Source organism: Stenella coeruleoalba, assembly GCF_951394435.1.
Source record: "Stenella coeruleoalba genome assembly, chromosome: 3".
NCBI classification, from domain to species: domain Eukaryota; kingdom Metazoa; phylum Chordata; class Mammalia; order Artiodactyla; family Delphinidae; genus Stenella; species Stenella coeruleoalba.
The window spans coordinates 68,301,245-68,312,792 of NC_137148.1; the positions used below are offsets into that span (position 1 = coordinate 68,301,245).

At 37.9% G+C, this 11,548-nt stretch overlaps 1 protein-coding gene across 1 annotated transcript in view; it reads left to right on the forward strand.

Moving 5' to 3' along the window:
- LOC307184853 (tubulin beta chain-like) overlaps positions 1 to 7,640 on the forward strand; it is a gene marked incomplete at both ends in the record, with an annotated part of 53,004 nt that extends 45,364 nt beyond the window's left edge. The window contains 7 exon segments of the mRNA XM_079918628.1: positions 5,737 to 6,014; positions 6,018 to 6,144; positions 6,147 to 6,182; positions 6,185 to 6,468; positions 6,470 to 6,494; positions 6,630 to 6,718; positions 7,299 to 7,640. Of these exon segments, the coding sequence (XP_079774754.1) occupies positions 5,737 to 6,014; positions 6,018 to 6,144; positions 6,147 to 6,182; positions 6,185 to 6,468; positions 6,470 to 6,494; positions 6,630 to 6,718; positions 7,299 to 7,640 (1,181 nt within the window).
- Positions 7,641 to 11,548: the final 3,908 nt, after the last annotated feature.

Here is an 11,548-nt window from a genome sequence, read left to right on the forward strand (position 1 = left end):
AATCTCTTTCATTTATAGTATGAATAACAATTTGACTCTTTTTAATATACTTTACTCAAAAAATCACCAGTTCTTTGTGAATACATTTTGCCATCTACTTTCATAGGACTACTCACTATGGATTATTTGGAAACAAAATACCCTCATTAAACATTTGTTTGTGTCTTGTCCTTGTTCTGTTCAGTATGGTTTGCTTGGCCTTAGTTCACTCTTTAGGCCTCATGCAGAGAACTGAGAAGAGATGAAAATGAAATACATTTCCCAATAGCATAAACAAGTTTGTAAAATCATATGTTTATATGTCTACTCAAGTTTATAAAAATTAGATCAAAACTCTTTATTTTATTGAGTTTTACAAGTACGATAAAGAAATCTGTAACATTTTTAACTGATTTATTTTTTCTCAATAGATTTTCTTTACTTTGGCTGAATTTTAGTTATTTAATTTCTTCAGTTGGAAAAGATATTCAATTTTAAGTAATTAATTAAAAGATCACCAAATCTGATGTGTTACATTTCATTTATGTTACTGTGAAATATCAGAATTCACATCACTGTCTCTTAGCATTATAAATTAAATTATTTTTGTTACAATAACTAAGTTAATAGCAAAATAATTGAGGAAATATTTTTAATGCTGTAGAATAACTCACTCTGAAGACTACAAGATTTTTGCCACAGAATATATATAAAATTGTATGGTAAGTCCCATTTAGTTTTTCTATATATTTTTTCATTTATTTTCATATGTTCTATAGCAATTCCTCTCAATTGTGTTTTTTCCCAAAGAAAACCATAGGTCAAGCAAGTTTAAAATAAATAGCAGACTTAATAGAAATTATAGTTTTCCAATAAAAACTAATCTTAAGAAAATTTGAATTTATTTTATAAAGTGATATAGTAAAATATTATTAATAAAATAATTCATATGTATGGTAAAAAAAAGTAAAAAAAGAAAATTCAAACCATTACATTAGAATATTAACTGAAAATTTAAATTATTCTGACCCGCTTCTTGTAACACTCCTTGATTTAACAGCATTTAGAAGTTTCTATTTTAGGTCTGGTAATTTTTAATGAAATTCTAAAGGATATCATTTTATTTTTCCTTCTTGATTTATCAATTTTAAACTATTTGTATGTATTTTCTCTACTGAAATAGGATGGATTTTGCCTTAGGGCATTTTTTTTTACCTTTTCTATCCTATTGTTACTAAATTAGTTTTTCATATATATATAATTTGATTTTAAATAATATATGTAAATCTGTTTCTTATCTCTCTAAATGAAGACAGACACCTCCATGTAAGATTTTTAAAAACGCTAGTATCCTTACATTTACCTACTCAAATTCTCCCTAACTCTACATTCCAGCTTAAGATACTCAGACCATTAAAATTCCATTGATATGGTTTATCAAATTTACAGTTTGTCCTCTTATAAAACTTAAAATACCCTTGTTTTGTTACAGTTTGATTCTAACATTGAAACAAATAAAGAACATTTACATTTTCATGTAAATATTGTTTGTTACAAAGCGCATCGAGAAGAACAAGTATAGAGAAACATAAGCAAAATGGTACAAAAACTGCAAATTTTTTTTAAAAAGAGCAATTTATCTTTAAGTTAAATTTATCACATCTTTTAACCAGTTTATTGAGGTACTACTGACACAAAAAAGTTGTACTTATGTAGTGTATACATCTTGATGAGTTTGCAGGTAAGTATACACTTGTCAAGTCATCACCACAATCAATGCTATAAACATACCCATCACCTCCCGAAGTTTCCTCTCCCTGTTTATTTATATTAATAATAAATAAAAATAAATGTATTAAATTTTCTTTACTAAAACTCAAGTTGCATTTTCATTTTGCTTCAATTTGGATTATAATTTTGTGCAGTTTTGTTTTTCTTGGAGTCTAATTACTTTTGATTTTTTAGAGTTGGCAAAAGAATCATAAAATATCCTCATAACACCCATGACATTTTCCAGATTCTTTATCATAGTACTTTGATACTGTTCTACATAACACTGACTGCTTTCTAAAGGGATTGCCCATTTCGTCCTGGAATGTTTTTCAGTGGGAATTGCTGTTCTTCATTTTCCATGTTCTTGACTCCCTTTACATTTTGCTGGAGCATATGTTCAAGGGATATCTTCTTCTGGAAATGACAAATATGATAACAGACACTCCAAGACCCTGCATGTCTACAAATATCTTTTTTTGTCCTTTCTGTCTTAATTTTTGCTAGATATATAATTCTAAGTTCAAAATTAATTCCCATCAAAATTCTGGGGAAATTTCTCCTTTGTTGCATACCATGGAATAACTTCAAAGAGAAGTCTGGCATTGCCTATTTTTATTGTTGCTCTTCTTTGTTTGCTATTATTTCTCAAAACTTATGCAAACTTCTCTTTGTCCATGGGATTTGAAAATCTGTTGTGCCTTTAGGAAAAGGGATTTTAACATTTATTTTTGAGTCATTTAGTGGATATATTTAATCGAATGGCTCTTATTGTTTCTAAATTCTGATAATTTGTTTCTAATATTTCCTTTATGATTTTCTTTCTGATTGTTGGACCTACTTGGATTGATATTTTATATTCATGAATTTTCTGTGATATTTTTCACATCATTGACTTTTGCTCTTGGTTTAGGAAAATTTTCTCAATGTTATCCTACAAAACTTTAAAACTTAAAAAAGATCAATCTTATGATTTTAGACTTAGAGAGTTGCAAAAATACTACAGACAGTCCCATTGTATCCTCTAAGTTTTCCTTTGTGAATATTTATCTTACATAATATAGGACAATTATCAAAACTAAGAAAGTAACTTTAGTACAGTACTATTAATAAACTAAGAAAGTAACTCTGGTACAGTACTATTAATGAAACTAAGAAACTAACTTTGGTTCAGTACTATTAAACAGTAGAATTTGTGCAGTTTACCTTCCCCGCCCCCCCCCCCCCCCAACTAATAGACTTTTACTGTTCCAGGATACAATCCAGGATCTCACCTTGCATTTAGTTGTTATATCACTTATCTGTGAAAGTTCCCTGGTCTTTTCATATAGTTCAAGACCTTGAACATTCTGAACAGCAATGGCCACTTTATTTTTGTAATGTCCCTCAATTTGAGTTTGTCTAGCATTTTCTCATCACAGAACACTCCAAGACACTGCATGTCTACAAATATCTTTTTTGCCCTTTCCATCTTAATTTTTGCTAGTTATATAATTCTGAGTTCAAAATGAATTTCCATCAAAATTCTGGGGAAATTTCTCCTTTGTTGCATACCATGGAATAATTTCAAAGAGAAGTCTGGCTTTGCCTATTTTTGCTGTTGTTCTTCTTTGTATGCTATAATGTATTTTGGGGAAGGCTATCACAGAAGTGATGGCTCTCAGTGCACCATATTAGGGTATACATTATGTTGACAAATATTACTGATACTACCTTAATTTGGTGAAGTATGTATATTTAAGGATTCTACATTATAAAGTCACTATTATTCCTTTTTTAATTACTAAATAATTGGGGGAAATATTTTGACAATATGAATATAACAACTTCTGCTTAAATGTTCACTAATTTTATCACTCACTGAGGATCTTGCCTGTAGCAGTTTTTACTGTAGTGTTCTAATGATGATTTTCTCTATCCCTCACTCCTCCTACATCCATTCTTCTATAAGGAAGAGATGTGCTTTCTTCCCATTTATTTGTTCAGTTAGTTATTTATACATGTGGACTCATGCATATTTATTTTATTTGGGGGTTATAATCCTATTCTGGCATTCAATATTTTGTTGCTCAAGTTGTTCCAGCAGCTTTGTCCATTGAGAGCTCTTTCAGGTTGACTCCTGTGCCCTTTTAACATGCCTCCATCTATTTTTCATTAAATGTATTCATCTCTGACACTGCTAGATGCTCTAGGCTCATCTTGTAGTTTTCTTCCCACAGCCCTGAAATCAATAGTTTCACCAAGGACCCTTGAATCTTTTTATTGGAAAATTATATTTAGAAACCGAGATCTGGACATTAGGTGTACTTATTGTTATTGCTTCTATTTCTTCTTAGTGAAAAGATCTAGGAATATATATTTACCAATTCCTGCATAAATACACATCAATAATTACGTATGCATGTATGTGTGTAATCTGTCACTTATCATCTATATGTCTGTACTGATACTTACTCCAATCCAGCACTGCAAGGTTTATTCTAATTTTCCCCATTTAGTTATTTATAACTCCCCTCCAAAAAAAAAGTCAGAAACATGGCTCTCATCATGTACAAAAAATTTACTTATTTGTTCAACCCTCTTATAACAATAGTTTTAGATTTGTTCAGCCATATCCAAGGGAGAAACACATTTACTAACTAGAGTGTTTGGATACATTTCTTTATACATTTACCCTTACAATATCTGGTCAAAACACTACTTCCCAAAATTATTTAAAATGAGATTCTTTTTATTCCCATCCCCTTCAGTATGGTTATTTGACTCAATTGTAGTTCAGTTATTTTGTCACACTCCTTCTATCTCACAATCCTGATTTTTTAAATTTAAAATTGTATATAAAAATCACTCTATGATGTATGGTTCCACAGGTTTTGACAAATTCATAGAACTGTATATTCACCACTACAGTTTCACGAAGAACAGTTCCATCCCAAATACAGTCTCTTTATATTCATCCTCTCCCTCTCAAAACCCAATGTGTGGCACCAATTCATCTAATTTTCTATACTTATGGTATTGCCTTTTCCAAAATAGCATATATTAATGGAATCATACAATATATAGTGTTTGGTGTCTAACTTCATTCACTTAGCCAGTTACATTGAAGATTTGGGAGTCATCTATTTGTTAGAATATACAAAAGTTTGTTTATCCATTCACTGGTTGAGAAACATTTGTTTTGTTTCCAATATTTGGTGACTGTGAATAAAGCTGTTATAAATATTTAGTGTGCATGTGTGTGTGTGTGCGCGAACATATGTTTTCATTTGCCTTGGAGTAATACTGCTGGGTCCTATGGTAAATAGAAGCACATTCAACTTTATAAAATACTGCCAAAATGTTTTCTAATGTGGCTGTAGAGTTTTGCATTTCTAATAAAAATGTATGAGACTTCTAGGGGATTGCATCGTTAGCACCACTTGCTATTGCCAGCGTTGTTATTGTTACTTTGTTTGCTTGTTTTGGCATTTTGATAGGTGTATAGTTACCTCACTGAAGTTTTAAGTTGCAACTCCCTAAAGATTAAAAATGTCAAGCATCTTTTCATATGCTTATTTGCCATATCTCCATCTTCTTTGGTGACACCTATCTTCAGATCTTTCCCACATATTGTTTATTGATTTTTACTGCTGAGTTTTGAGATTTAGATTTATTTTTATATTCTGGAAACAAGTCCTGAAATGGAAATTTGATTTGTAAATATTTTCTATGAGTGTGTCTCTTGTCGTTCTATTTACTTAGTAGTATCATTTGCAGAATAGTAATTTTCATTTTAAAAAAATTCAATTTATATTTATAAAAAGTTCAATTTATCTTTTCTTTTCCTAAATAGATCATGCTTTTGGTGTTGTATCTAATATCTCTCTGCCTAAACCACAGTCAGGTAAATTTTCTCCTATAATTTCTTCTAAAAAGAACATTTTGTAGATGTTTTATAGTTTTATATTTTTCATTTAGAACTACAAGTAATTTTTCATTATTAAGATGTCCTGAAGAAGGAGGCTGAGAGCTGTGACTGCCTGCATGGCTTCCAGATGACCCACTCCCTGGGTGGAGGGACTGGATCTGGGATGCGTACTCTTCTCATCACCAAGATCCAGGAGGCATATCTAGATAGGAACATGAACATTTTCAGCATGGCGCCCTTGCCTGAGGTGTCAGATAGGATGGTGGAGCCCTATAATACCACCTACTCGGTCCACCAGCTGGTAGAAAACACAGATGAGACCTACTGCATTGATAATGATGCTCTCCATTACGTCTGATTCAGAACCATAAAGCTGACCACGCCCACCTACAATGACCTGGACCACCTGGAGTTGGCCACCACGAGTGGGGTCATTACCTGCCTGTCCTTCCCCAACCAGCTCAATGCTGACCTGCGCAAGCTGGCATGAACAAGGTCCCCTTCCCACACCTGCACTTCTTCATGTCGGCTTTGCTGTGTTAAGCAGCCAGGAAAACCAGCAGCACTGGGCCCTGACAGTGCCGGAGCTTACCCAGCAGATGTCAGACACCAAGAATATGATGGCCACCTGTGGCCTCTGCCATGGCTGCTATCTGACTGTGACCATCGTGTTCAGAAGCTGTATGTCCATGAAGGTGGTGGACGAACAGATGCTTAACATCCAAAACAAGAAGAGCAGCTATTCTGTCCAGTGGATGGCCAACATTGTGAAAACAGCTGTCTGTGACATTCCGCCCCAGGGGCATGTAAATGTCTGCCACCTTCACCGGCAACAGTACAATACATAATATTTCTTAAAATATTCTAATCGGATGGTGGGAGCCTACAGCCGAGGGTAAGAACGACACCCGGAGAGGGCAGCCAGGAGCCCTGGGTGTTTCTTAACAAGTCTTGCCCCTTCTGCCCCAAGGCCTGGCCAGAGGCAACTCCTGTGACTGCCCAGCGACAAAACAGGCTTCAGCAAAGCCTTGTCCAACAAGTGACTCTGAGTGGACAAAGGTGTGCCCAATAAGACCCGGTTGTTCAGAGTGGTGGACAGCGTGGAGGATGAGGTGCAGTGGTGGCTCCACCTGGTCCCGGGAGGGCAGGCAAGGAGGAGAGAAGTGAGCTCAGAAACAGGAAGCTGCTGACTGAAGTAACCCTGAAGTAACCTGCTGGGTAAGAAAAGGCAGCATCTTCAGCACCAGCATCTCCAAGCAGGAGGTGGAACTGGCCCCAGAGATGATTTCCAGCAGTTCTGAGTGGGACCGTCCTTTAAGCCCTACAACTTCTCAGCCCCCAGGATCCTCCACAACAGCGGACACCTGCACACCCTACTCAAGGTCTGCACCCAGCTCTCCGGCTGATCTTTCTGGAGTTGAGGTTCACAGGGTTGCCAACAGACCATCTCCTCAAGCAATCCTTCTGGATTTTTTTTTTTGATGCCCTTTTCCAGCCCCAGCATCACTCAGCACACGACTAGCATGACACCTTCTTCCTGGGATACCCAGCAGAGGCCCTGCAGCTGCCAGTGGACTATGTCCAGCAGGTCAAGCAGGCCTGGTCCTAGGTCAGCCGCCACTCATGGGGGAACAACCAGGACTGCAGGGAGCAGGACGAGACGGGAAAAGCCTGCTGCACGAGCACACACACCACGACCGTCAGCTCAGTGCGCTCTGCCGCTTCCACCCTGGGCAAGTCCATTGTGCCCCACCAAGAACCTAAACACCAACGGTGTGTTCTGGAACAAGACCTGGAGGACTCGCACCTGGCTGAATTCCACCAGATGTTAGACATTGTGGCTGACCACCACCTCATCCCAGGCCATCTCGTGGACATCATGAGGGAGTTCTTCACCAATCTGGTATCATTCATTTCAAGGCAGCCTACAATCCCTACACAGAGCCCAGTGAGGAGGCGTTCAGTTACCACCAAGGCCTAAAGAAGTGGGTGGAGGTCCGGAGCTCTGGACTCTTCTGCCCTGAGATGCTGCTGCCCATGGGGCTCCCTGAGAACCTGTCAGGTGTTGCCTGGGGCCTCTCCCTGGAGCACCTGACTATGATCAAATGTGGCATTAGCAGTGTCTGGGAGCTGGTGAGCCTAAGATGAACCTGCAGATGATGGTAGTAGTCCCTTGTGCCACCTGAGCGGCCGAACTGGGATTCGGGTATAGATAATATAATTTGTTGGGGGGGTGGGTGGGGGCAGGTGGTGGGGTAGAAGAAAAATGGAAGGGGAAAAAGGGGAGAAGAAGGCATCCAGTGGATGGCTTTCTAACTTTGTTTAAAAAAATTCTATTGAATAAATTTGGGGAAATCTATTTTCTAGTCTAATTCTGTTCCATCAATCTGTGGATATATCTTCTTTCCAATACCATACTGTCTTGATTAGTGTAGCTTTCAAGTAAATATTTAAATTGAAATGTGTGGATCTTCCAAATTTGTTCTTCAGTTTTAAAATCATTTTTGTCAATTCAAGTTTCTTTGTCTTTCCATATAAATTTTACACTCACCCATAAGATAGCTACAAAAATCATGCTGGAATTTTAATTAGGGTTGCACTGAATCTGCAGATCAAATTGTGGATAATTTATTTCCTAAAAATATTGAGTTTTCCTGTCTAAGAAAATGGTATATCTCTTCAGTTTGTTGTTTAATTATTTTCATTTGTGCTTTATAGTTTTCAACACAGAGAACATGAATATATTTTTGTTAGGTTTCTACCTAATCTTTCAATTTTATTTAGTGCTACAGTAAATTAAATTTTTTAAATTCCAATTGTTTCTTGCCAGTAGGTAGGAATAAAATTTACATTTTTAGGCTGACTTTATTTACTAAAGCTTGATAAACTCTATTAATTCTAGAAAAATATCTGAGTTTTTCAGATTTTCCACATAGAAAATTATTTCATCTGTGAATAGAAAATGATTATGTTGGGGGGACCTTCAATATGACGGAGGAGTAAGACATGGAGATCACCTTCCTCCCCACAAATACATCAAAAATACATCTACATGTGGAACAACTCCTACAGAACAACTACTGAACGCTGGCAGAAGACCTCAGAGCTCCCAAAAGGTAAAAAACTCCCCAATTACCTGGGTAAGGCAAAAGAAAAAACAGAGACAAAAGAATAGGGATGGGACCAGCACCTCAGGGAGGGAGTTGTGAAGGAAGAAAAGTTTCCACACACTAGGAAGCGTCTTCACTGGCAGAGAAGGGGGTGGGCTGGGGGGAAGCTTCAGAGCCACAGAAGAGAGCACAGCAACAGGGGTGCACAGGGCAAAGCGCAGAGATTCCTGCACAGAAGATTGGTGCTGACCAGCACTCACCAGGCTGAGAGGCTTGTCTGCTCACCCGCCAGGGGGGTCTGGGGGCTGGGAGCTGAAGCTCTGACTTTGGAAGTCAGATCCCAGAGGGAGGACTGGGGTTGGCTGCATGACCACATCTTGAAGAGGGCTAGTTTGCCACAGCTAACTGGAGGGAGTCTGGGAAAAAGTCTGGACCTGCCTAAGAGGCAAGGGACCATTGTTTTGGGGTGCGCAAGAAGAGGAGATTCAGAACACCACCTAAATGAGCTTCACAGATGGGCATGAGCTGTGGCTATCAGTGCAGACACCAGAGACAGGCATGAAACACTAAGGCTGCTGCTGCAGCCACCAAGAAGCCTGTGTGCAAACACAGGTCACTATCCACACCTCCCTTCCTGGGAGTCAGTGCACCCTGCCTCTTCCAGGGTCCCATGATCCAGGGACAACTTCCCCAGGAGAACGTACAGCACACCTAAGGCTGCTGCAACATCACGCCAGCCTCTGCCACCACAGGCTCACCCTGCATTCCATGCCCCTCCTTCCCCCCTGGCCTGAGTGAGCCAGAGCCTCCTAATCAGCTGTTACTTTAACCCTGTCCTGTCTGGGTAGGGAAGAGAGGACTTCAGGTGACCTACATGCAGAGGTGGGGCCAAATCCAAAGCTGAACACCAGAATCTGTGCAAACAAAGAGGGAAAGGGAAATTTCTCCCAGCAGCCTCAGAAGCAGTGAATAAAATCTCCACAATCAGCTTGATGTACCCTGCATCTGTGGAATACCTGAATAGACAACGAATCATCCCAAAATAGAGGCGGTGGACTTTGGGAGCAACTGCAGACTTGGGGTTTGCTTTCTGCATCTAATTTGTTTCTGGTTTTATGGTTCTCTTAGTATTAGAGCTTATTATCATTGGTAGATTTGTTTATTGATTTGGTTGCTCTCTTGCTTTTTTATATTTATATATTTTTTTCCTTTTTTTCTTTTTGTGTGTATGTGTATGCTTCTTTGTGTGATTTTCTCTGAATAGGTTTCCTTTTACCATTTGTCCTAAAGTTCTGTCAGTCTGATTTTTTTTAATAAAGTTTTTAGTACTTATTATCATTGGTGGATTTGTTTATTGATATGGTTACTCTCTTCTTTCTTTCATTTTCTTTTTTTACTTTTCTCTTTTTTAATTTTTAATATTTTTAAATTATTATTTTAGTAACTATATTTTATATAATTTATTTATTTTCTCCCTTTTCTCTGAGCCATGTGGCTGAAAGGATCGTGGTGCTCTGCTCGGAAGTTAGGCCTGAGCTTCCTAGGTGGGACAGCTGAGTTCAGGACATTGGTCCACCAGAGACCTCCCGGCTCCAAGTAATATCAAATGGCAAAAGTCCTCCCAGAGATCTCCATCTCAATGCTAAGACCCAAATCCACTCAACAACCAGCAAGCTACACTTCTGGACACCCCATGCCAAACAACTAGCAAGACAGGAACACAACACCACCCATTAGCAGAGAGGCTGCTTAAAGCCATAATAAGTTCACATACACCCCAAAACAAAATGGATGCGGTTTTTCCCACCAGAAAAACAAGATCCAGCCCCACCCACGAGAACACAGGCACGAGTCCACTCCAAGAGGAAGCCTACACAAGCCACTGAACCAACCTTACCTACTGGTGGCAGACACCAAAAAGAATGAGAACTACAAACTTCAGGCCTGAGAAAAGGAGACCCCCAAACACAGTAAGTTAACCAAAATGGAAAGACAGATAAATACACAGCAGATGAAGGAGCAAGGTAAAAATAAACAGATCAAACAAATGAAGAGGAAATAGGCAGTCTACCTGGAAAAGAATTCAGAGTAATGATAGTAAAGATGACCCCAAATCTTGCAAATAGAATAGAAAAAATACAAAAATGATTAACAAGAACCTAGAAGCACTAAAGAGCATACAAACAATGATGAACAACACAACAAATGAAATTAAAAATTCTCTAGAAGGAATCAAGAGCAGAACAACTGAGGCAGAAGAACGGATAAGTGACCTGGAAGATAAAATAGTGGAAATAACTACCACAGAGTAGAATAAAGGAAAAGAATGAAAAGAACTGAGGACAGTCTCAGAGAACTCTGGGACAACATTAAATGAACCAACATTTGAATTATAGGGGTTGCAGAAGAAGAAGAGAAATAGAAAGGGACTGAAAAAATATTTGAAGAGATTATAATTGAAAACTTTCATAATATGGAAAGGAAATAGTCAATCAAGTCCAGGAAGCGCAGAGAGTCCCAAACAGGATAAATCCAAGGAGAAACACGCCAAGACACGTATTAATCAAACTAGCAAAAATTAAATACAAAGAAAAAATATTATAAACAGCAAGGGAAAAACAACAAATAACATACAGGGGAATCCCCATAAGGTTAACAGCTAATCTGTCAGCAGAAACACTGAAAGCCAGAAGGGAGTGGCAGGACATATTTAAAGTGACGAATGGGAAGAAACTACAACCAAGATAACTCTACCCAGCCAGGATCTCATTCAGATTCA